General features: G+C 36.3%; 1 protein-coding gene across 15 annotated transcripts in view; it reads right to left on the bottom strand.

The window, feature by feature from the left end:
• Window positions 1–1699: 1699 nt before the first annotated feature.
• Window positions 1700–26689, bottom strand: part of APC (APC regulator of Wnt signaling pathway) — a 125465-nt gene continuing 100475 nt past the window's right edge. For 8 of the 15 annotated variants that reach the window (XM_012763758.3, XM_076008272.1, XM_012763759.3 and 5 more), the window contains 6 exons: window positions 26012–26107; window positions 20805–20944; window positions 20147–20224; window positions 19746–19862; window positions 15352–15566; window positions 1700–13469 (listed from right to left, as the gene is read on the bottom strand). In XM_012763758.3, coding sequence (XP_012619212.2) covers window positions 6893–13469; window positions 15352–15566; window positions 19746–19862; window positions 20147–20224; window positions 20805–20944; window positions 26012–26107 — 7223 coding nt within the window. In that variant the 3' untranslated portion in view covers window positions 1700–6892. Of the gene's footprint in view, window positions 13470–15351; window positions 15567–19745; window positions 19863–20146; window positions 20225–20804; window positions 20945–24628; window positions 24683–26011; window positions 26108–26689 lie in introns of all 15 variants that reach the window. The other 7 variants (XM_012763756.3, XM_076008270.1, XM_012763754.3 and 4 more) reach the window with 1 other exon arrangement.

The following is a 26689-nucleotide window of genomic DNA, read 5'->3' as shown; positions in this document are numbered from 1 at the left end:
ACAGCTAGACATATGCTAGTAGAATTTCATTATTACCAGGATAAAGGTAAAACCCTATAAATAGGGAATAAAAGAAAATAGGAAATAAAAGTTTTCTATAATGGAAGAAACCCACACTGATATTTGAACTTCTTAGCAATAGTAAATGCTAGAAGCTAAGAGTTCTGAGGAAAAAGAATTGTGACCAAAATTGTGACCCAAATTATCCTTTGTCTGAGGTCAAAAGGAAACAATTTTAAAACCGGCATGGATTTAGAAAGTATTGTATATCTCCAATTTAATTTTTCTGTAAAATAACAACCATTTGAAGATATACTCCAGCCAAGCCAATTAAATTAATGCAAAGAATTGAAGAAAATCAAAGGCATGTAATATAGAGGAAATAGTGCTGAGTACTGCAATCTAATTAATGCCTACATTTAAATAATTTTTGTTCCATCTAAGTTGCTGAAAAAATTAAATAAAATAAGCATTAATATGTAAAATTAATATTAAATAAAAAAGTAAATAATTTTTGATAATATTATGGAGAAGCTAATTGTAATTGTTAATGAAGATTGTGAAAATTAAAAACAAGTGAATACATTTATACTGGAGCAGAGATTTTGCAAAGAACCTCGGGTTTCAACTGAAATGGTGACATTTCAGTTTTTGCAATCATTTCAGCCACTGCATCACCAGGTTTTCATGCCACCCACACAGGACCTTGACTTCTCAATATTTTGCTGTCTTCTCTCCTCCTCAGCCCCTCATTCCTGGACTACCCCAAGAATTCCAAATTCTTGCCTCTTTTTACCAAACCTATCCAATTTTCTCTAACTAACTCTCCAGGCCTACCTTTACAGACTCCAAACCCATCAAGGTCCTCAGCTAATGACCTTCTGAGAACCTTCCTTTCACACCCTTTTAAAAGGAAGTGTGGTTTTAAATAATAATGTCTCCTTTTGTTTTGTACAGATTAATTCATCTGTCAAACACTGAGAGTCTCACTGGTACCATGGTTTTTGTTGATTTTTTTTTTATATTTGTAATTTTATTTCATACATTTGGTGATATATCATTTGGCGCTTAAAGAAAACTTCATAACTGATATTCATTTTGTTTTCATCATGTTTGATGTCATTTATCCAAAATTATAGTGACATAGTTTGCCATGACTGCTTTCTTTGCATTTAACTGTGCAAGTGTGGTTGCACTTTTAGTTTTATCCATTCTGGATGATTTAAACTGTCTTTTGTTAGTGACATAGTTGGAGGATTTTATTTTATCTAGTCTAACAGTGGTTATTTTATTATGTGTTTAATACATTTTTTGGTATTATTCCACCATTTCATGCTTCACTGTTGCTAATTTTCCCTCTCCCATTTCCTCTTGTTCTTTGATATCTTGTTTAAGTATTCCTAAGTTGTTATTTTTAGCTAGCGATTTGGATGGGAAATTTTACTTCTTTTAAACAGGGGTTATCACTAAATTAAAAAAAATTGAATTTGTATTTTTCAAAGTTAAAAGTAAAATAGTATCTGTTGACACTACCTACGTAAGATTTCAAAATAGCATGCTTTTGCCTCTTCCTTCCCTCCTAAGCCTTACTTCTCAGTTTGGGTTAGAATAATCTTGAATTTAAGATTACATTATTAAACATTTCATCATCTCTGTTTTGAGTTATTTGGACATTTCACATTGAGATTACCAGGTCAACCACAATTATTTATATATTTATTCAAGTTTAAAAGTTTTATTGCTTAATGCCTTCTCATTTATTTTCACTGCTGGGACAGCTGGTTTCTGGTTGCCCAGGGCTTTTGCGACATTCCTCATAGATCTGGGGAAGTCACGTTTTATGAATCCAGCCTCCTGAATGGAGAAATGAAAAACAGCGAGCTTCCCGAGACTCCACAGGCACGTGCAGCACATCCTCTGCCAATCACGTCCACCCAGGCAGTGAGCAGTGTGGGGACGCAAGAGCTACATGGAATCCTATTTCATGGAGATGGTGTCAGAGGGTTCCAGCATTTAGGGGCAGCAACTGGGTCTTTACTTAAGCAGTCTCACAGTGTGGTTTGGATATCGTTTCCACTGTGTAGTTTCCAAGACCAATTTTCTAGCCCTCATAGAGATCCTGTGAGATACTTTGAAAACCAAACATCGTGTCATTTAAGAGGTCTTATTTTTAAAAACTACAATAAGAATCCCAATAGGTTGATAAATGAAATGTTAGCTCGGCTGGTTTCAGAATTCTTAGGTAACATTTCTATTCCCTTCTAAATGCATATATTGTTCCATTGTTTTGTGGTGGTGTTTTTTTCTTATTTAGGATTTAGTATTGAAGAGAAATCTGAAACCAACATAATTTTTTTGGAGACAACCTATTCCTGTCTTCCCACTGATGTTTTTTAAAGTCTTCTCTTTGAAATTATTATAAAAACCTTACTAACGTGTGTCTAAATGTGATTTTCTGTTAGTTTCAAGTTACTTCAGGAACAAAGTGGGATTAGAAGTTCACAAATGTCCCCAAATCAGGAAAGAAGAACTAGGTCTCAGAAATGGCAGGGACTGGTGACTCCAGGAGCTTAGTGACTCTTGTCTCACTGCTGTCTCCCGTATGTTTCCTTTTCTTCTTTCTCCACTGGCTGGCTTTCTCTTAGTTTAAGCTTCACAATGCCAATCATAGTAATCTCAGCCTTAACTCTGCATGACTTTTCAGTCCCAGTACTGAATCACCAGCCAGAAATTGCCATTGTGACTCTTATTTCAGATTGGTTGGCCTAGTTGTTCTTTTTCCAAGCAAGGCTATACAAGTCTCTGGTCACTGACCGGCTGCTGATGAATTTCCCCTAGGTCAGGTCATCCACACCTCTGGTGCAAACAGTCAAGGTCAGGGAGAGAGACTGAGTACATGGTTCTGTGACCAATCAGTGAGGCTAAGTGTCTGGATTTCAAAACGTGGTGTAGGTAGAGCAGTTGATGTTTGGCATTTCTTTCACTAATGGCATATTTTGAATTTTTTTTTCACACTAATGTTGTTTTATATTCAATGGTCACCTTCACTGGTATGCATTATGTTGAGTATTTTTAATTAAAGAAAGTAACAATCACATAACTTCAAGAAAGTAAATGAATAGTCACAAATATAGAGAATTATCCTGAAGATCAGAGAAAAGAAAGTATATTTAGCACCAAGAACAATATAATACATATAGAACATACAGGCTGAGAGAAGCATTAATGGCCTAACAAAAAGCAGAATATACTTACATAGACCACAGAGGTGTAAGGATGGCAGGAAAATAACCTGGGGTTTACAGGAGCCACAGTCCATAGGTTTCAACGTTACAGAATAGTTTTCAAAGACAACATGAGAGAAATATGCTTATTAAAAATTAAAAAATGTATACACTCTATTTCAGCCACTGGACTTTTGAAAAATCATTTGTAATAGTAAATTTTAATGATTTGGCTACTCAAATCTTTCTCTAGCTGTGGGCAATTTACTTTCTGCGTTTCTGGCACTCTGTTCTTTTCCTCTCTTACATTCAAAGAAGCCCTGTGATAACAAGAATCCAGATATTGTGCAGCTGGCTCCCATCCTCTGTAACAGACTCATCCCTTCACTTCATCAACTTTGCAGTAACATGATCTGTATTTTATATAATCAAGAAAATTTGGACTGTACTTACAGTGCTATTTGATTGTTATGGGGCTTAAGACTTTTATTTCATTATTTCCCTCTCATTAACTTCTGTTTTAGTGCCTTGGCAATTTGTAAAGTGTATCCTCAAATATCAACAGATTTGCTATTGGAGATATTTTCCTTCTGAAATCCACCTTCCACTGTCTAATCTTACTGCAAATTCAAATTAGATCTTTGCTGAAGTTATTGCTGTTTACAATAACTGTTTTAAAGAGGATGCTAACTGATCCTTCAGACAGTCATTGTCTTTAGAATTACTTGGCCATTCGTCTGGTAAGTTTGCCTGCTATTGAGAGTTAAGATGGGCTGCACAAGATTGAATGGCTCAACATTCAAGTCTTTCATGCCTACAGGAAGGAGAGTTTGTTGGTGTACTTTGTCAGATTAAAGGTCCAGTTGGTGCGATTCTAGAGCTGAAAGCAATCACTCAAGGAGTTTCATTGTGATAACTTAGGGCAGTTAATTCTCAAAAATGTGTGTTCTCCAGACCAGTAGCATTAGCCTCACATTCAAACTTGTTAGAAATGCAAATTCTTGGGCCCTACCGCAAACCTACTGAATCAGAAACTGTGGAGTTATGGCCCAGCTAAGTTTTAATAAGCACTTCTAGTGATTCAAATGCGCTGGAAAACCACTGCCTTAGTTGTTTCCTCAGCCCAGAGTTAGACTGGGCACTCTTCCTTGCCCACTTCCTCTCCTAACAGGCATCACAGCTCTTAACTAATCCTCCCCCTGGGATCAATTATGGCCACACCCTATGAACCTAAAAATAGAATTGAAATTTGCCCCTTACTATTTCAGAACCATTATCTCTAACTAGAGGGTCTCATCCAGCAAGCTTTTCCTCACAGGGGAGTGGACTGATTGGCCCTGCTCCCTATAGTGTTGCCTACAGGCCAACCAGAGTTTCTGGCCTGGCACGTGGAATGAACTTGTTCATTTCCAGCACTGATAACGTTTTCTTCCTTACTTGAATGAAAAGGCAATTTTATTCTGATTAACATCCCATCTCTTTCCATAAAAATCCAGTGGTTTATAGTAATTCAGAAAAATAGAAAATCAGAACTAAAAGTTAACCACTATGACCTATATGCATGTATCCCTGTTGTGCAATATAAACATAGTATTATTCCTAACCAATGTCCTTCAGATAAAATTTGACAAAAACTTAAATGTGGATATATTCCAAAGATAGTAAACTAAGGTGTTCACAAAGTGATGCAGTGGAAAGAGTATGGGCTTTTGAGTCAAATGCCTGGGTTCAAATCACAGCACTTTATTTACTGGTATTTTACCTTTAAAAAAATCCTCCTTATCACCTGTAAGTTATAAACATAGGTAAGGGTTAATTAGCTACATGAAGTGATTTTAAGGGCACCAGCTACCTGTGCTTACTCCTCTCTCTGCTTCCCAGTGCCCCACCAGGCCTAAAAATTGTTTCCCTTCCCCAAATAGAGTGTATAAATTTTGTCATTAAAATAATATTTCATTTATTCAACCAATATGTGAAGATTTATCAACGTAGTCACCTTCTGATCTTTCAGAACAAATCAGGAAAGATAAATTAAGTAAATTCTCTTAGTTAATAAATGTGTCAGTTTATTTTCCTTCAGGAAGGATTTCCCTCCCTTCCTCATTGTATAAGGGGACATTTAATACATACCCCAGAACTATACCTATAAAAACCAAAGTTTTCCTTAACAGGAAGGGATTTTAAAATATTCTTTTGAATATCTTAGTGGTATTAACTCTAGCTCTGAATTTCCATGTGATTTGTGTTTTCTGAGTCTGGCAAAGTGCTAATTATATTTGGCTGCTGAAATTTTGCCCTAACATATATGGTGATAAAAAGTGTCCATGTCAGATCCAGTAGCAACGATAAGATGAAGGGGCAAGACAAATTACACTGTAAAGCTTGGACGAGACCATTTGTATTAATACCTATGAATATCATCAGTTTTTCAAGTACAGAATTCTTTTAAGAAAAAGGAAATAATCTAGGTGGGCCTATTATGTTCAATGCTTAGTCTTGTGTTAGGCAGTTTACATTACTAGTATATGAATTTATTTTAACTGAGCTGCAGCAGAGTAAGAAAAAAATGTTTAAGTGGAAAAATATTAAACATCAGAGAGTGCGAATCACATAATGTCAGGAATGGTTAAGTGCCAATACACGAAATGGTTAAGTGGCAACAGTCTTCTTCAATTGTTTTTATTACAGTAAGAATTTTACTTTTAATGCATAGAATCTGAAGAAAAAAATTTATATAAGCTTTTAAGAGGCCCTTTTGACAATTATTAATACAAATGTGAAATAAGACCCTTCAAACAAATACCAATTTCAATAATAGTTTACATACAGCAATAATTTATTCTGAAATGTTCATTTAGTTTCTGTTGAGACACGATTCATGTCTCATTAATAAAAGAGCAGCCATCTCACCTCAAATACCAGAATATACAACAAGTTACAGCATAGCAAAAATTCTACCTACTTTCAGATAAAATCTAGTTCAGATAAAATAGTTTCATTCAATGTTTTACAGTTACACAGACTTTTTTTTTTGTTTTGAGCACAAAATAGTGTAAATCATTACACTGTAGCTATCTCTATGCACATCATGTGACCACAGAACTGTTAATCATTACTTCTGAAATTGAACCATCAGTTTCATTCATGCAGTAAAGCGAAGCAGGCTGGGTAAACTTGTTCATTGGGAACCATATTACTGTGAATTTCACAGCCACATGATTAATTATGACGTTAAATGGACTCACAAAGACTAAAACTTTTTTTTTTTGCATAAATACCAATTTTTCCCTGATGTAAGTTTAGTCAGTTAATAACCTAGAAATGATTGATAACAGCAATATATCATATTTTCTATCTGTAGTGTTATTTTAAGACGAGCAATAATTAAAGGATGTTGGGATGGGATGCTACTTAAATACATGTAAAACAGGCTGTACAAATATACTTGGCTTTACGATTTTTTCCTAGCTATCAAGAGTGCCTCCCAAAATATGACCAGTGAAGACAAAGTATACTATCAAATATGGCTTCCAGAACAAAAACCCTCTAACAAGAATCAAACCTATATACAAAATTTTTCAGTCTTTTAAAGTTTCATTTGAAACAAAATTTCTATATAGCAGTTGTAATTAACATACAATTTTCTTAGTTTCATCCTTCCAGCTCTTTTAAACAGATGTCACAAGGTAAGACCCAGAATGGCGCTTAGGACTTTGAGTTCCACTGGATTCTGTGCTGTCAGTTTTTGAGTCTCGTTTCTTTGTGTTGTTATTCACTGGTGTTGGGATCTGGGATGGCCGGGCCGAAGTGCTATCTGCGCTGCTTTTCCTAGGGCTTGGGTTGTAATTAAAAGGAGTCACTCTGGCAGCAACAGTCCCGCTAGGTGAACTGTGTTTGCTTGAGCTGCTAGAACTGAATGGGGTGCGCTCTGCTATAGAACTTTCATTAGTCTCTGATGCAGGGACTGGATTACTTTGTCCTGGTTTTGTCTCAGTTCCTTTTTGGTCTGGGGCATCCACCTGAATAAAGGAGTTCAGACGATTTTCCAAACCTGTGGTGCGCATGGAAGCAGTGCCATTACCCACATTTTGTTTTCCCTGATTATCTTTTGAATCTTTGACATTTGGATTTCCTTTTTCTGAAACACTGTCAATCACTGGGGGAGTATTACCTGTGGGAGATCTTCCAGATCTAGGGTTGTTAATGGGACAGTCCTCAATTCTAACCCAAACATCCTCTGTTTTAGAAACAGCAGGTGCCATTTGATAAATTAGAGTCTTTGATTCAGCACCATTTGTAGCACCTGAGGAAGTGGTCTGAGAAGTACTATTTGTGGGAGAAATTTCATTTTCTTTTATTTTTCTCCATGTTCCTTTTGTGGATACTTGGTTTTCTTTACTTTGTTTGGTTCCAGAAATAGAGTTCACATGTTTTTCATCTTCACTTTTTGCTTTTTCACTGGATTCTGAGGAAGCAGAAAGAATTGAAGACGAACTTCCAGTTCTTCTCCAAGTGCTTACTCGAGGAAGGGATGATGAGTGCTTGCTGTGTTCACGTTTCCAGGTTCCTGCCCTATTGATTGGAAGTCTGGAAGGACTTTCAGAATGGGAGCGGGCTATATCATGACGCTTTGCTGGCCTTCCATCATTATATTCTACAGTGGGACTGAGATTAGGTGGAAGTTTTCGCCATCCACCAGCCTGAACAGATGGATGTGTGGATAAAGACATATCGGGAAGGGAAGGACTTAAAACTGGAGTTTGTGCCTGGGACCTAGTGGGAGAATCTGGTCTAGAAGATGGAGACAGAGATTCAAATGATGCAGATTCCTCCAATTTTCTCCTTAAGGTTGGGCTTGGAGCTTCTTTGATGAACGTTGACTGGCGTACTAATACGGGTCTCTCTGATCTATCAGATTCACTTCCACTTGATTTAGTTGAAGACATTCTAGAAAGTTCTACCTTTTTATTGGATCCATTGCTATTATTCATCTGATTTAGTCCTTTGGAGGCAGACTCACTTCTTGGGATACTACTGCCATTCTTGGATAAACCTGTTTGTTTGGTAAGGTTTTGTTGGCTCATCTGTCTGCCTGGTGATGTATATGACATTTTCCCAGAACCTGAGGATTTAGTTGAAGCAGTACTAGGGGATGACGTCCTTGGCAGTTGAGATAATTTGTTAGGAGGACTTATTCCGTTTCTACCAGGGGAAATTGAGTTTCGTCCTGGAGACTGCATAGGTCTACTTAATGGCTGCTGGACGGGTCTTGAAGGAGTGGAATCTCTGGATCCTGATCTAGAAGGCCCTTTATTTGGTCCACCTATTTGGGATGTCTGCCTGGCAACAGGACTCAATTCTGATTTCACCGATGGCTTGGCTCCTCTGGGAGAAGTGGTGGCTGTCTGACCTTCACTAGGGCTTTTGGAGGCTGGAGTCTTAAGGGGTGGACCTTTTTTAGAAACAGGACTTGTACTTGAGGAGCTATTTCGAACTCCGGGAATATGAATCATTGTCCTACCTCGAGAGATTGAAGGCATGTTTGTTTGAAGGGGCTGCTTCATTTGGCTTGAAACTTCTGAATTAGATCGCACTTTTCCAGTAATCAAACTTTTATAAACTTTTTTTCCTCCTTTGATTCCTTTATTTTCACATTCTATCTTTTTAGTTTCCAATGTACTTTTCTCCCCAGGTTTTAGGATTCGTGGGCCTTTATTACCTGTAAAGGGTTTCTCCTCTTGATCAGGTGTAAGATGAAACGGTGATCCCAGAGAGATTCCTGATTTCAGTGAAAGGATAGAATCTGAATCAGATGAAGCTTGTCTAGACAAACATGCAGCAGCAGCAGCTTGATGTAAACTACTCACTATGGAATTTGCACCCTCCTGGATAGCTTTCCAATCAAAATTTTCTGAATCAGGAGATAGACCATGTTCTGAATCTGGTCTCTGTATATCTTTCAAATCAAGTGTTAAATCTTCAGCTAATATGCCACCCATATTTCTGGGACTATGTTTTTCATGATCACCCTTGAGTCTTGAAGGCTTTTTCTTTTTTGGCATTGCAGAACTTATACATTCCTGCAGCAGGTCATCTTCAGAGTCAATACTAAGAGAACTGAGAGAACTGTTTCTTGAGAAACAAACAGGGGTATCTTCAACATGAAAAGATTTAGGAGCATAACCTGATGCCTGAGGTTTATTTGGTTCTCCCTGTGAGTCAGGGGGCTCAGTCTCTTTGTTAGGTTCATTTTCTTTGTTATTATTGTTTTCTTGGTCAATGTCACTGAGAGAACTCAAAGAGGAATTACGAGAAAAGCAAACTGGCGTATTTTCAATAGCAAAATTCTGTAATTTTTCGTCAGTTGCTGCTACTCTGTCTGGTATGTCTTTGGATGACTGAGGAAAAGTGGATTGTTTTTGCAGTGCAGGTTTAGACTGACCTCGATTTATTGGATGTTTTGTAACAGCTTGTGTCTTATTAGCCGATTGTTGATTTGAGGATAGTTCTGTGTGACTCGTAACTTTAGTTTCTGAGTCCTTATTTTCTTTCCCTTTTCTTAATTCAGCCTTTTCCCTGGAAAGGTCAACATCATCATCATCAAAATCTAGAGAACTCAAAGAATCATTTCGTGAAAAACAGTAAGGAGTTCCTTCAATGGGTGTGTAATGATGAGGTGAATCAAAAGTAAAACTTCCTCTGACTCTATCTTCATTATTTGGTAGCTTATTATTGAAGTCCTTGGGATTATTTTTCAAGTTCTGTTTCTTTGAATCTTTGTTGTCTGAGAAAGTTCTTTCAGCACTTAAAGTATTTTTTGAGTCTGCATTTTTTCTTACATGTGCCCTATATTCAGTATTTTGTGGTATAGGTTTTACTGGCGAAGTAGGTTTCTTCTTCTTACTATCTAATTGATTTTTGTTAGTTCCAGGTGAAGACACAGATGCTTGCTGGACCTGGTCCATTATCTTTTTCACACGGAAAGGCTTGTGACTTTTTCCTTTGGGCATAGCAGAATTAATGCATTCTGCAAGAATATCACCTTCCTCTGTTTTATTGTCATCCAATTCAGGTGCAGTTATAGATGAGGTTTTTCCTCTTTGAGCCTCATCTGTACTTCTGCCTTCTGTCGGAATGGTATCTCGTTTTTCAAATTCACCTGACTGTACCCCTGCCCTAACAGCTTCTCCAGTAGCTAACTCATTTGGAGGAGATTCTATTGTTAGATCACTTAGAGACGTAGCTGTGGAAAAGTTTATAGGTGTCCCTTCTACACAATACACTCGTGGCATATCATCTCCTGGTGTAAAGCTAACATGCTTTTGTGCCTGTAACCTGTTTTGTGATGGTAGAAGTTTGTACACAGGAAGTTGACTTGGTTTCCTTGCCACAGGTGGAGGTAATTTTGAAGCAGTCTGGGCTGGTTTTTTGGCTTTATGTGATGACTTTGTTGGCATGGCAGAAATAATACATTCTTCTAGTATTTCAATATCATCATCATCTGAATCATCTAATAGGTCTTTCTCGGAATCAATAGGTTTTTCTGTCTCTTTTTCCTGGTTTTCATTTGATTCCTCAGGTGGTTCTGATTCTGTTTCATTCCCATTGTCATTTTCCTGAACTGGAGGCATTATTCTTAATTCCACATCTTTTTGTATAAATGGCTCATCAAGGCTCAGAGCACTCAGGCTAGATGAACAAGAAAATCCATCTGGAGTACTTTCTGTGGCAAAATGTAATAAAGTATCAGCATCTGGAAGAACCTGGACTCTCTGAACCGCAGCATTGACAGCAGCTTGCTTAGGTCCGCTCTCTCGCTTTTCGGCAGGAGGTACTTTATTTTTAGGTACCTCTCGCTTGGTTTGAACTGTTTGAGGAGGAGGTGGAGGGGTTTTACTTCTGCTTGGTGGCATGGTTTGTCCAGGGCTATCTGGAAGGTCACTGGGGCTTATAATGCCACTTACCATTCCACTGCATGGTTCACTCTGAACAGAGCTGGCAATCGAACGACTCTCAAAACTGTCAAGCGAACTGACAGAAGTACATCTGCTAAACATGAGTGGAGTCTCCTGAACATAGTGCTCTGGTGGACTTTTGGGTGTCTGAGCACCACTTTTGGAGGGCGATTTGGCCCCTGAAGAAAATTCAACAGCTTTTTGCCTGGTTGATTCTGAAGATAAACCAGAAGCCTGGAGTCTGCTGGATTTGGTTCTAATGTGCTGTGAGACTGTTGGAACCTCACTCACAGGATCTTCAGTTGACCTAGTTCCACTGTTTTCTTTTATTTCTGCTATCTGCAAAGTATTAGCAGAATCTGCTTCCTGTGTTGTCTGATTGCATCCTATTTCATCTTCAGCTGATGACAAAGAAGATAACGAACTACATCTTGAAAAACATATTGGGGTATCTTCAACACAATAAGTCTGTATTGTTTCTTGGTTGATAGAGGAAACTTTGCAAGAGGTAGCTTTTTGAGTCTGACCACTTCTACTTTGGGCTGAATTTGGATGGAGCTGATTCTGCCTCTTGGAATTAGATGAAGGTGTGGACGTATTCTCACTGCTTGAAGAGATATGTTCAGTTTTAGTGCTTTGTCCAGATGAACTCTTTGGGAATGAAAATGACTGTTTCTGTGAGGAAGAAATATCTGTGGCATATTTCAAACTGTAATCAATAGGCTGATCCACATGATGTTTTTCTTCATTATATTTTATGCTATAATTTGTTGGTCTCTCTTCTTCTTCATGTTGCTCTTCTTCAGAGTAACGTTCACTATAGTTGGTTGGCTTATCATCTTCATAGTCATCTTCCTGACACAAAGATTGGCTTACATTTTGATTAATTCCATGATTAGAACCCACTCGATTTGTTTCTGAACCATTGGCTCCCCTTGACCTATATGGGGAAACACATTCCTGCTGTCCAAAATGTGGCTGGAACTTGAGGTGTTTATCATCAGTGCTCTCAGTATATACGGGATAAGTTGTACTTTGACTCCTTGATTGTCTTTGCTCGCTTTGTTTTATTTCATCTTCTATTATGTGTTTGGGTCTTGCCCACCTTTCATTCTGTGAAGGACTTTGCCTTCCAGAGTTCAACTGCTCATCTGAATATTTAAGACTATAATTTATTGGTGTATCTAGTTCTCCATCATTATCATCCATATGATTTGCACTATGTATTTTATGGGCTAGGTCAGCTGGATATTGACCATAACTGCAAAACTTACTTTCATCATCTTCAGAATAGGATTCAATTGAGGGTTTCATTTGACCTCTTTTACCATAACCATCACTACTACTGACACTATTTAAACTATCATTTGAAGATCTCTTATACTCCAGTTTGGCATAAGGCATAGAACATGTCCTATTCGAATTTTCTGACTTAGCAAAATTGTAAGTGTTTGAATGTGTGTGGGCAGCAGAGCTTCTTCTTAGTGCATTCCTCTCCTCTGTCACACAATGTAACTCAGTGGTAGACCCAGAGCTTCTGTCTTCCTGGGAGGTATGAATGGCTGATACTTCTTCCATGACTTTGGCAATCTGTGCTGCAGTGGTGGAGATCTGCAAACCTCGTTTTGAAGAGGTTCCTGGATTTTCTGTTGTTGGATGGTAGTTGCCTAGGCCAATTCCTCGTTCTCTCTCCAAACTTCTATCTTTTTCAGAACGAGAACTATCTAAACTTCCCCTTGATGAAGAAGAGCTGGGTAATACTGTAGTATTCAAATATGGTGAAAGGACAGTCATGTTTCCAGTATTAAAATTGTCTGACCTATTATCATCATGTCGATTGGTGTCAAAAACATAGTCGCCATAGAGATTTTGTTTGTGCCTCTGCTTACTACGATGAGATGCCTTGGGACTTAAATTGTCAATATTGTCAAAAGTTTCTGATAAATGCTGGGCATCTAATTCTGCTTCTAGGGCTTTTTGTTTCCTAACATGAAGAGATGGCAAGCTTGAACCAGGTGACATAATATTGGCATCCTTGTACTTTGCAGGTCTGTTTGCCATGAGATTCCTCAAAGCTGCGGCACTTCCCATAGCAATCATTTTGTGTTTTGAATGAATAAGGTTCTTGAGCATGCTAACTGCCCCCATATCCCATAATGCTTCCTGGTCTTTAGGATTTCTTGCTGAGAGATTCCACAGAGTTCCGCATGCATTACTGACTATTGTCAAACTGTGAGATTTCAAGTGTTGTAATAAGGTTTGTAGGCAGTTGTTCTCTCTTAGGATTTGCCTGAAATAAAATCAAAAGATCCCAAAATTAAGGTCAAAATCTGTGTGTAATAAAAGGATAGAAAACAATAGGCATAATATTATACCAATGATTCTATAAATTCTAAGCATTCCACATCTCCTTTTGTTCTTTCTTACTTCATTTAATGTTTACTGTTTTAAACATTATTCATCTGTCAAAAGTGTTATTTTTTTAAATCGATTTTATATTTCCTATCTGATCCAATGGCTTAAAAAAATTTTTTTTGGGGGAGGGGCAGATTCATTTACTATATTCACATGGTAACAGTTTCCCAAGTTAAAAACTATAAATATATCAATAAATCTTATGCTGAATAGGGATTTTGTGGTAATTTAATCTATGGATGGGTGCCACTATGCTGCTGATACTGAGATGTCTTGGAAAAGCTAGATAGAATTGACTGATAGATCTTTATGTAGTCAGGGAACACACTGTAAGCTCCTAGATCAGCAAACTTCCTTTTTAGAGTAATCTCTATATCTCTGGCTTGATTTTGCGATACTTAAAATCAAGTGCTTACTTGCATCACCCTTACAAGTGATGTCTGACAGATTGTATAGTCATTATTTTAAAAAATAAAATTGATTAAAGGTTTTTAAAACATTCAAATCATATAAAAACAAGGACTGAGAATATGCATAATGAAATCTGGGACTTTAAAGAGCTCTAGCTTATTTAATGCATGGCAAACTGGAGTCTAGTGATAGTACATTCAGCTTTAGTGGGCTTTAAAACTGACTGGCAAAGGTACACAAGCTCTAACATGGTGGTCTTTGCTCAGCAGTCTAGTAGACAACTATGTACTTATTGGGTTCTTTGCATAGCAGAAAGGGATATAAGGCTTATAGTCTGAGCATCAAAAAATAAAAGAAAGGCCAGGCGTGGTGGCTCATGTCTATAATCCCAACATTTTGGAAGGCTGAGGATCATTTGAGGCTGGGAGTTCAAGACCAGCCTGGGCAACATAGTGAGACTGTTTCTACCAAAAAAAGAAAAAGAAAAACAAAAAAACCCAAAACCAAACAAATAAAAATTAGTGAAGCATGGTGGTATGTGCCTGTAAGTCCTGGCTACTCCAGAGGCTGAGGTGGGAGAACTGCTTGAGCCCAGGAGTTTGAAGTTACACTGAGCTATGATTATGCCACTGCACTCCAGCAGGGTGACAGAATGAGACTCTGTCTTTAAAAAAAAAAAAAAGAAAAAGGAGGGCGGCAGCAGAGACTATGGACACTGCCCCAGGAGCAGGAGCTGTGTCCTATCCCCTCCTCTTACACTTTGAGCTGCAACCAATAAAGGCTGTTTCTGCTGTAAAAAAACAAAAAAATCCTACAACAACAAAAAACTTAAAGATGTTTGTTTTCTTACAGGTTTGTTTACTAAAAGAACCTCATGTTCATTGGCTTATATCTGGCTTAAAGCTGTCAGGCTTCACAGCTTTAGCAGATTGGATAGAATGGCTGTTGGCTAAATAATATTATGATTATTAATGCCAAGACATCATTAGAAAAAAGTGAACCTTTATACTCACTGGATCATGCTCATAGTTTTTGTTTTGTTTTCATATTCCTTTATGCTATACTAATAAAAAGAAAGGGATTTTGTTCTAATATTTGTGACTTTTATTTTTGGGCTATACCTCTCAACTATCAATTGTTTATTTCTAAACTCCTTTATGATACTCTATACTGTTATTACAATAAATACACTAATGAGTTAAACTAGGAGTTAGTTATCTTTTTACCACAATAAATCTATTTTGGCTTAGAACTTTCATAAATATTTAAAACACTGCTTACACTTAGGTCTTCTTGATGGTATGGATTCTAATTCATTAAAAAGTAATATAAAACTTTGTATATACCTGTGATCCTCATTTGTAGCTATCAAGCTGGACACATTCCGTAATATCCCACCTCCACTTTCAATAATGGCTAAAGTATTAGTCTGGCTCCGGTAAGTGAGAGTGCCAACCAAAAATGCAAGTGCACCATCTACAGCACATATATCAGCTTTATTCTCAGTGCAGTGTGCTGACAAATTCCATAAGGCACTCAATACACTTTTGAGGGTTGATTCCTATTAAGAAACAGAATATGTGTCATCTAATTAGAGTTGGAATTTGTCTCTCAGAACTTCTATGTTTACTTCTTTTTTTTTTTTTAATCTCCTTTGATCACCTGTCACTGGTAAATTATTTAGAAAAACTTTCATAAAGTACCAAACAGAATTTAAGTCAGTGATATCCCATAAAACAGGCAGAACACAATATTGAACTAATGATCTTTATAAACTTCATTCTAAGTGTTTAGATGGTATACACTTATCTTAAAATAACTTATATTAGAATATGAAGCAGAACTAATGTACATTATGAAAAGATAACATTTCGGAATAGAAAATGAATTTGAAAAAACCTCTATATATCATGTATAGATATGGAAAGATATCTAAGTATTAAGTGACAAGAGCAAGTTCCAATTCAGGATATAAAATACTGTTTGTATAAAAAACATATATATCTATATATGATTGATTAAAGTAACAATGTAACTTTGAAGAAAGGGTACTAGAAAAACTATAATTTCTTAAAATTCCCCAAAACCTTATTACAAAAAACCAGAACTGCCTAGTATATAATATCATAGTAAACTGTCAAACTGTAATTGCCATTGAGACACTCTGATACACAATTAAAGATATTGGTTAAAATTTGCCATGATCCTGATGTCAGTCTTTCTTCTTATGACATATCAATCAAGGAACAAACATTCATTAGAAATCAACCCTGTGCCTATCATAATTAGAAGCATCCCAGAGAATACAAACACAGCAAACTGAACCTGCTTTGAAGGTACTAACCATCTACTTTGGGGGAAAAAAGATACAAAATCATATATGAAACAAAGTGCCCTAAAGGAAAGATTGCCAGAACCTGAATTTTATCAAGTCAAATATTTTATAGAGGAGAACAGCTCTATAGGAGGATAAGACCTTTGCTGCTGTCGGGAAGTAGAATGAGGAAAGGCATGAAAACGGGAATAAGTAAGAAAGGACTGATGAACAGAAAGAAGACACACAGGAGTCCAGAGAGGTGAAAGGCAGACTCTGAATGCTATGGCAACCATTTTGGGTCTAATCCAATAAACAGCTAGCCACTATATTCTCATCAAGAAACTAAATGAATGAAACAATCTAGGAGCAGGTATAGATGCTATTTATCAGAGAAATAGTAGGAGGCAGGAAGGAAGTGCTTTTAACAATCGAGATATGAGAAGAATAAGAGCTCAATTTTAATGACCCTGAGACTGAGGTAAAAGGTGGGGCATTCCAAATATCCAGAGAACAAGCAAGTGAATATAACTGCAACTGGCTCACAAGTTGCTCTCTGTGAGACTACATGTCAAGGGCCAAGCATTTTGTTTCAAAAACGTTTTATAGTTCGCATTAGAGGAGGCAAGAAGAAATAATTAGAGGTTGGAAATATAAGTAGCCAAAGTGAAGGGAGGAGTTTTAATAAGGTGTGTGATCAAAAAGTATAAAATATAGGTGAAGGTATTAATAGAACAGAAAAACCTAAGTAAACCAATAAATCTAGATTTTGTGACCAAGGAGAGGGTTGTTCCAGAAGCAAAATTAAGATAAAGATGGTACGGCTGATTAAGAAATGAAGCAAATGCTGGTGGTGCAGTGTCTCATGCCTGTTATCCCAGCACTTTGGGAGGCTGAGGTGGGAGGATCACTTGAGGTTAGGAGTTCAAGACCAGCCTGGGCAACATAGACTCCCGTCTCTACAAAAAAATAAAAAAAAATTGTCAGGCATGGTGGTGAGCACCTATAGTCCCAGCTACTGGAGCGGCTGAGGCAGGAGGATTGCTTGAGCCCAGGAGTTCAAGGTTATAGTGAGTTATGATCACACCATTGCACTCCAATCTGGGCAGCAAAGAGAGATCCTGGCACTTAAAAAAAAAAAAAAGGAAACTAAGCAAGTGACATGTTCAGGGTTTTGGGTGTTACAGGAAAAGAGAAATACTGCATTGCATTAGTTAGAAGTCACACAGAATTTTTATTTCCATTTTCAAAATACTAGGGTTCCTATAGACAGCTGGAACATAAAAAGGAAGGATCCAGTAGAGAAGTTGTAGAAGACAAGAGTAAGAGACTAACAGCTTTAAGTAAATAGCAAAATATGGGGCACAGAGTGCAGGTAAAGGAAAGGCTCTACTGTGCAGAAGAGTTAAGAGCTTGCTGAATGGAGTTAAAGTGATGTAACGCATGCTGGGGAGACAGAGGTAATTCTAATTCTTTTGGTCATTAGTAGTAAATGAAGTTTAGAGGGAGTAGATGTCTAATTAAAAAGAGAAAAAGAATGTTCACAATGAATGCTCCACTGGATGTAGAAAAAGAGGAACAAATAAATTCTAATATTGGTAACCAGAAGCAGGCTCAAATCAGAATTGGATATTATAAATTCCTGGTGGCTAGCTTCTCTTAAGATTAGCCATACATTAAAAACTTGTAGATGAGTTTAGGTCTTTGAAAGACAATTAGGTCTTGAACTGTGAACAGTAGTACAAGTTTTCATAATACATATAAACACATTAAATCTTTCTGAAAATATCCTGGTTATTAGATTGGGCGTCTTTAAGGGTAAATGGTACTAATTTTTTTGTACAACTTTATTGAGGTGTAACTGAAGAACAATAAACTACATACATTTCAAGTGTACAATTTGATCACTTTTGATGTATATATACCCATGAAACCATTACCCCAATCAAAATAACAAACATTTACTCAACCTCAAAAGTTTCCTAGTACAACCTTATTATCCGCCCCCAACCCCAGGCAACCACTGATCTGTTTCCTGTCACTACAGATTATTGCATATATCAATATTTCACTCTTTTTCATAGCTAAGTAGTATTCCACTATACAGATATTCCAAAATTTGCATTTACCTACTTACAGACATCAGAGTTATTTCTAGTTTTTGGCTATCACAAATAAAATTGCTTGTGAACATTTGTGTGTAATTCTTCATGTGAACATGTTTTTGTTCCTCTTGGGTAAATACTTAGGAGTGTAATGGCTGGGTTGTATGACAGGTACATGTTTGACTTAAAAACATTGACAAATGTTCTCCAAAATGGTTATACCAGCACTGTAAGGTTTTCAGCCACTCAACATCCTTTAGAACAACTTGGTCAATCTTTTAAATTTTAACCAATGTGATATGTGTAATGGTATCTCATTATAGTTTTAATTTGTATTTTCCTGGTGACTAATGATGTTGAGTATCTTTTCAAGTGCTTACTGGCCATTCATATCTCTTCTTTTCTAAAGTGTCAATACAAGTCTTCAGCCCATTTAATAATTTTAAGGTATTTTTATGAAGACACTAAGTATATTTGAATAATATCTTTATAACTAACATTTATTTGAATACATTTCTTCTATCTAATAAATTTTCAAGGGTTTTCTATGTAATAAAATAATATACTTTACCAATAATACATTAAAAAAAATAAAACCTCTTTGTCTTTTCTCAAAGGGAAAGTTTTAAAGAGGAAAATGTAGGCTGTGGGCCTAAGAGGACTGGTTGGGTGGAAGGAAGCCCAGAGTTGCTAACAGGACTTGCTTGGTCTCTCTCAGATTTCACGTTTACTATCTTTTCTTTTTAAATTTAGCTTAGTTTCTGAAGCATATATCCCACCTGGAGATACTTACTCTGTAAACAAATTATTACTTGGGGATTCTTTACCTTTTAGTCTGATGATCTCCTGATAAGCTAATCATCAAAATTTATGGGGACTGAGATTTGGAGAGCACAGAGGTAACACTGTACCAGTGATTCCTAACTGGGGGCGATCTTGTTCTTCCTCTTTTCCAGAGACAATTGGCAATATCTGGAGACATTTTTGATTATCATAATTGGGGGGAGAGTATACTGACAGACAGGGGGCACAGGCCAAGGACGCTGCTAAATATCCTATAATGCACAGGTCAGTCCCTAAAACAAAGAATTATCTGGTCCAAAATGTCTACAGTGCTGAGGCTGAGAAACCATGATGTACACTAAGTGACTTTATACAATCTTTTACATCTTAATACTTTGGGAGTTTGGAGTACTCTTAAAACTATGGACTGGTGAGATAAATAGGCCAGAAATTAGGGAATCCCATGAATGGGATAAGGCAGCAAAAAAGCAGTCAAACATGACATTCTTATTAGAGTACTAAGTGTTTTCAAAGGTACCTTTTTAACTTCCAAAGCACATTCCATCAATGCTTTTACACTTCCAACTTCCCGCAATGTCTTTTTACTATTTACATCTGCTCGCCAAGACAAATTCCTCAAAACACTTGCAATAACCTGCAAATGAATCAATTTTAGAATAATTTGTATATGAAATGATTCATACTAGTCGCTGTTTTTAATGCTAGCAGTAACAGTAGAAACCTATTAATAAAGAAATTTCTCTTCAGTGCTCTAGGGTGCCAAAAGAAATTCCTACAATATAATTATTTTCCTTTATTCTAGTGTTAATGGAACCACACTTTAAACATAAGATACTAAATACTGAGCCACAGCCTAATCTGAATCAAGATATTAACCTGCTAATATGTAAGAAAAACATTTGAAATTCTAAATAGTACCTGCTGTAAGTCTTCACTTTCAGATTTTAGTTGGGCCACAAGTGCTCTCATGCAGCCTTTCATAGAGCATAGCGTAGCCTATAAAATTAGATATGGAACAGAGGGTCATCAACGAGGCAGCTGGAAGAAGTGCTTTAATATTGTCTACTGAACTTCAAACCTAGTTTGCACTGTCTCATTTTAATCACAGTGGATATTTTACTGATAAAGGATCTAGAACAAGATTACCTAAATGAAAGGCAGATACCCTCCTAATTCTTTGCTATCTGTTCTTCCCTTGCCAAACTGGAAAAATAAAATGAATAAATGATAAGAAATGATAAGCGAAGGGTTTTAAAATAAGGTCTCCTATTTGGATAGAATTAGAATATCTGTAACACTTGCCTTGGACATCAGAATTTTCAGATTTTTTCTTTCATTCCCTGTAACAGTGTTTTTAATGTGAATATACAGTCACTACTGTGTTCTATTTGTAGATGTGCTTTTGTCTTTGTTAAGGCATAAAACAAATTAGTTGGATAAGTGGGGGTGGAGGTTTTATTAGTCATTGTTTAATGAGGACTGGGGAAAAAAGAAAATTGGTGACAAGTAGTTTGTATGAAAATAAAGTAACCCATACCTGAGCTATCTTAAGGAACTATATCTTCTAAAAACATACCTTGTTGGCTACATCTCCGAAAGTCAAGTTTGTCAAAGCCATTCCAGCATATCGTCTTAATGTAATACTGTAGTGGTCATTAGTAAGCCCATACATTTCACAGTCCACTTGCAATAACTCTGCAATGGCCTGTAGTCCCCCTAATTTAAAAAGGGCAAGAGGAAAAAGACAATAATCTAAAATAAAACAAATTAGCACCAAGTTGGTAACTTACTATTAGGAAAAAAACATCTCAAAGAATGACAATGTATGGTTTAAATTCGCCTTTAGCATTATAAGCCACAAAAACTGTTATTAAGGACTTATGTGTAACATATTTATAAAGTACAACTTGATAACTATTCAATTTTCTGCCAGTTTCTCCACCCTCCAGTCCCTTGCCTTACTGAGTGAAATGATTATTATTTTCTGTTTACTACACATACACTATACCTCACTAACAATGAAGAAGGCTATTTTCTAACACTAGGTCTTCCTGAACATAAGCAGAAAAAGGTAACTTACTTTTATTATTAGGGCTTTATACATATTCTTCATTGTCACACACTGTGGCCTAATTACTTTAATATTTTTAATCTGTGAAATAATTACCCTTAGGAATACTGAACCTTTTAAATGAAACTGTATGAAGCAAAACTTATTTAAGAAAAAGAATTGTCTGTTCAATTTATTACTGAGTTCTATAAAATTACTTGTGTTTTAAAAATTTTTTTATTACTTTTCTTTGATAGTATTAAATAGCAACTATAGTAAGAGTTAGTATTTTTTTTTACCCTTGATTCTTACCACTGGGTATGCTCAACAACGCCCACAGTGGTCAACACCGGGAAGGGTAAGGAGGAAAACAAAGGAAAAGGAAAGGGAAAGACATCAAGGAAGGGGTTAAAAAAAAAAAAAAAGTGAAGCAAAACAGTGAGTGAACAAAAAAAAGATAAAATACATATGGAGGCTATTCAAAATATTATTTATCATCAAATAATAATCATCATGGGACTTGATTATTGTTTTGTCACAGAGAAGTGGCTTAGGAAAAAAAGGATGAATATAAATAGGCAATTCTTGGATACTACAAGTCTAAACAGTCAGGTCATTAATATGAAAGAGAACCAGTACATTAATATTTTTATAAATGATCTGGAAGGATCAATATATGGAAGAATCTGCAAGTTTGCAGAACAAAGTTCTACCTTAGGTCAAGAATTCTAGATCAAGGGATTTAACTATAGAAAGATTCATGTAAATCTTTATGACTAGCAGAAATGACAGACAAGTTTGAATGTAGATAAGTGAAAATTAATTTGGTTAAAGAAAATCCAAACCATATTTAAGAAGATTTTCCTCCATCCACTCGTAATGGTAGAAAAATACATGGTCAGTGAAAAAAAGTCACTGTCTTTATGAGCTTATAGATTAGAGCAAAGATAAACACTGAACAACTAATTTAAGTGTGAAGGATTGTGTAGAAGCACAGGGTAAGATAACAGGTGGACAATCTAAACCTGGGGTGGGAGTGAGGTCTCCAAGAAAAATGCTAAGGAAATAATGTTTAAGTTGAAACTTAAAGGGTGAACGTATATCTAACAAGGGTGGGGCAGGCGTAAGAGAGAAGCATTCTAGGCAGAGGAAATAGTATGTGCAAGGACCTGGGACTGAAAGACATAGCAAGAAGAAGAGGGCCACAGATAAGGCTACAAATATGGGTAGACACCAGATCATGTAAGACTTTATATGCCATATTATGGATTTTAGGCAGAGGAAGGAATAATTAGAAGTGTGTTCTACTTCTACAAACTACTATGGTTGTGATGTGCAGAATGGATTATTTTTGAAGTAGGGAAGAGAAATAAGACAAAGTAAGGCAGATAAGGAAAGACAATGGTGGCTTGGACTGGAGATGCAAAGAGCAGCAACTTGAGATAATATTTAAAGAAGCAGAATTAAAGCACTCAGTTACTAGGTGTAGGGATAAGCATGGAGTCATAAATGATATCTAAGATTGTGGCGTGAACAACTGGGTTGATTAGGATGCCAATTTCTGAGAAAAGAAATCCTAGAAAAGACAGAGATTTGGCACCAGGCATGGTGGTTCAGGCCTGTAATTTTAGCACTTTAGGAGGCCAAGGCTGGAGGACTGCTTGAGGCCAGAAGTTCAAGACTAGCCTGGGCAACAGCAAGACCCTGTCTCTACCAAAAATAAAAAAAGAAAAGAAAAGATAGAGATTTGGGGATGGGAGAGATAAGAAATTCAGTTTGTGACAGGTGAGTTAGAAGTGTCTGAAATACCATCTAAGGGAAGATGTCAGACATGCAGTTCAGTACTGTGTCTAAAAATCAGGAGAGAGAACTTGGATTGAGATGGAAATTTGAAAAAAAAAACTATTTAATGCAATTGAAGGATAGAGAGGGAAGAGAATTCTCAGTAAAAGAACTGAGAATCTTGACTCAGCAAATAGACATGGAAGTCACTGCAGACATGAAGACTGTGGCCTGGTAGACTGATGAGATTCCCGAGATGTTAAGTATTTTAAAGTAATGTATCAATACTGAAACAAAATAAACTATGCTTTGTGTTTGCATAAAATCCTGCCTGGTGTGGCAGCATCTGGGATACTTTAAGAAAGACAAAATGCATCCAAAGGAGGTTCCAAGAAGGCACTAAATGATCAAAGAGTTGAGTGTCAACAAAACCATGAAGAACATGGCTAATAAAAAAAGAACATTAAAAAAAAATCTGGAATATCAGATAGAAGAGAGCCTTTTATGAATTCAGACAAATAAAAAGATTTTAGTGAATTTTGAGGCAAAGAATGTGATTTACAGGTTAAAACTATAAATGGGTTCACTAAAATGTAATGCAAATTTATGATTGATAGAATAAAAAATTAGTTTCTCTAAGAAAAAGTAGGATGTTTCAAGGTAATACAATGATGATGAATGTCCTTCTATACTTTTCTTAATGCCTATAGTTAGAAAATAGTGATCTGCATGGACCAAATTATTACCCAATATGGTATCTCATAATCTTACAGATGGTAGAGAACGAAGTGTCTTAGGTGACATTCAATAAAATCCTTAATTTAAATTCTTATTTAAAAAAAGAGAAATGACACTTAATTTTAAAAAGTGTATTATTTTTATTTGGTTTAATAGTCACCATTAGAAAGTCAACAAAATTCCTCATTTCAAAATAAATATTAGGGGCCCATTATCAATATTCTATAAATTGATGTTTTATAAAGTATCCTGAAAATAAGAATCACATGGGCCACTTACTAAGTATGATTTCTAGGCCTTTCCCCTAGAGATTCTGTTTGCTACAGAGCTAGAGAATCTATATGATTCAACAAGTACCTCTGGTGATGTTATGATCTAGAAATCTTGTAAAACACTAATGCAAATAAAACATGAGTTCCTTGAAAACCAGGACCATGTCTCAATCATAAAAATCTAGTGCCTAGCACAGTTTCTGGGACAGATTTGGGAATTAATGAACATACATCATGGATATTATAGTCTAAAACTTCCAACAGTAATAGGTACAAACTTACATGACCCTGATAGTTGTAGAATCTTTGTATATGTACAAATGACAGTCCCAGCTGACTGGGCTTAAGAATTTCCCTTTACCTACTTGGGATTTCTTTCATCCTTATCCTTTACTGCCAATAATTTGTGCTGTCTTATATTTATTTCCCTCCAATCCGTAAACCTTAATCCTTCTTTTGCCACAGTGCAAATATGGAGGCTAGGAGTGAGAAGAAGGTAGTCCCCTGTGGCTATGTCCCCAGCAGTCACACCCCCAGAGGCCCCATCCTGCTCCTCACCTGAAAGCCCCTGCCCTAGCTCCTGTGATGAAATGCCCCGGGTAGCCTTCCTACCTGAAGAAGGAAGAGGAACAAATACTGAGTCTAGGTTTTATTTTAAAATTCAGATGATTAATGTGTCAGTCCTATTCTATAGTCCATTGGAACACAGGAACATATGTAGAAAAACCTTGGCAATATCTTAAAAATGGATCAATTTTCCTGTTCATTATTTTTAATCCCCTTCCCGTTATTATTAGCATTAAAAAAAAAATCTTAAAATTTTCACAATGCTGAGATTGTACCAAGGAGGGGAAAAGTCCTAAGATTAACTGAGATTCCACAGGAGGCCAGGGAAGGAAAGAGAATCAGGTGGGCCAATTGCTAGGCCTGTGGGAAGAAAAGCATGGCCAGAGGGCAGGCCTGAAATCTCAAAGTACAGAGCCTCCCTAAGTGATGACTCTGAAGGAGACAACACTCATTTTGGCTGTTCAAGTTCTCTGTGTTTAAGAGTCTCATGACTTTATCACTTTTAAGATAAATGATGAATGACAATGATGAGGGTGGTAGGAATACAAAGTGGGGGCTGGAATGTAATGTAACAAACAGCACAAAAAGCAAGGGCACAGCTACACTAGGATGGGAACTAAGTGTATGGTTCTTGCTTGTGGCACGACTAGAGAGATCCAGTTCACATGAGATGGCTCAGCATGATGCAATTTATAAATACCACATGTGCAAAATGAACCTAGAAATCAAAGAAAAACCGTTACATGAAAAATGGGGCGCATAAATGCAGGTTATATACGGTTTAGAGTGTGTGATAACACATACCTAAAGGAGTAATCATTCCAAAATTAATGGAATATTCCTGACTTTAAATTAGAGCATGATGCTTTTCTGCATTAACCAGTTTCAAAGATACCATGCTGCTTATAATGAAAATCCAGTAAAACACTGATAAGCATAAAGATAAATGAAAATCTTAATAATTCCTCCTGGTGCTCATCAAAAGTGACTGACAGAGTTCAAGAACAATAAAGTAGCTCCGTATTTCAAAATAATTCAAATTACCCTCCCCATCATCTGTCACACAGGGTCTACCTTAGCAATAGGAACAAGGAGTGGCCCATTTACTCATTTTTTCAATCTTTGGCTAAGATTTTGAAAATTCAAGTTAGTTTATAGTAGGGTAACAGTTTCTGTGATCCAGGACCCTTTCTCCCCTGGAAACCAGGGTACCGTTTTTTGTTACAAAGAGGAAGCAGCTGGTAATTGAAGTTAGTAGTCTTATATTCCAATTCATTAATGATTAAAAATCTTCATTTAATATACTCAATTTTTACCATGATTTAAAAATCCACCAGTATTTGTCTATTGCATTAAGGAACATTTTTATCTTACCAAGTTCATTCATTGCATGTCTATGTTCTTCATCAAATGAAAGTTTCATTAGAACACACACAGCAGGACAGATTTGATGTTCAACAGGAGCTGGCACTGAAAAATAAGACCAACATAAACCATAATGCTTGTTAGTATACTTTAAAAATATGTAGGGATTACCAACATATCCCTAATGCACAGAAGTTTAGTGGATCAACAGATATTTGCTGAATGGATGAATAAATACTATAAATATGGAACAAAAAGTATGAGTAAAGGGCTTTTCTTGCTTCCATAAAAATGTTTAACACTCATCTCCCCTTGACTAAGTCTGTTAGAATAAGACCCTTCTAGATTTATGCTATTACACAAATAACTAATAATTTAAAATTATGTTGAGTATATAAAAGAATAAGAAACATTTAGGTAAAAACTAATCTTATTTATCATTTCTATTGAAACTATTTTTATGAGTTTGGATTAAAAGCACATGGCCCTGTTCAAATGTGATATGTAGTAAAATAAGTTCACCATGTAGACAGATACACTAGATAGTAAACACAAGTTTAAAGGTAAAGGTGTCCAAGAAAATGTACTTCCACATTTAACATTATGTACAAGGTTTCAAAACGTATTAATTGGCATAAAATAATTTTTAGAAAGTATTTCTCAGAAGAAATATTAATTTATTCTATT

Source organism: Microcebus murinus, chromosome 11 (assembly GCF_040939455.1).
Source record: "Microcebus murinus isolate Inina chromosome 11, M.murinus_Inina_mat1.0, whole genome shotgun sequence".
NCBI classification, from domain to species: domain Eukaryota; kingdom Metazoa; phylum Chordata; class Mammalia; order Primates; family Cheirogaleidae; genus Microcebus; species Microcebus murinus.
This window is presented reverse-complemented; position numbering and strand designations above follow the sequence as displayed.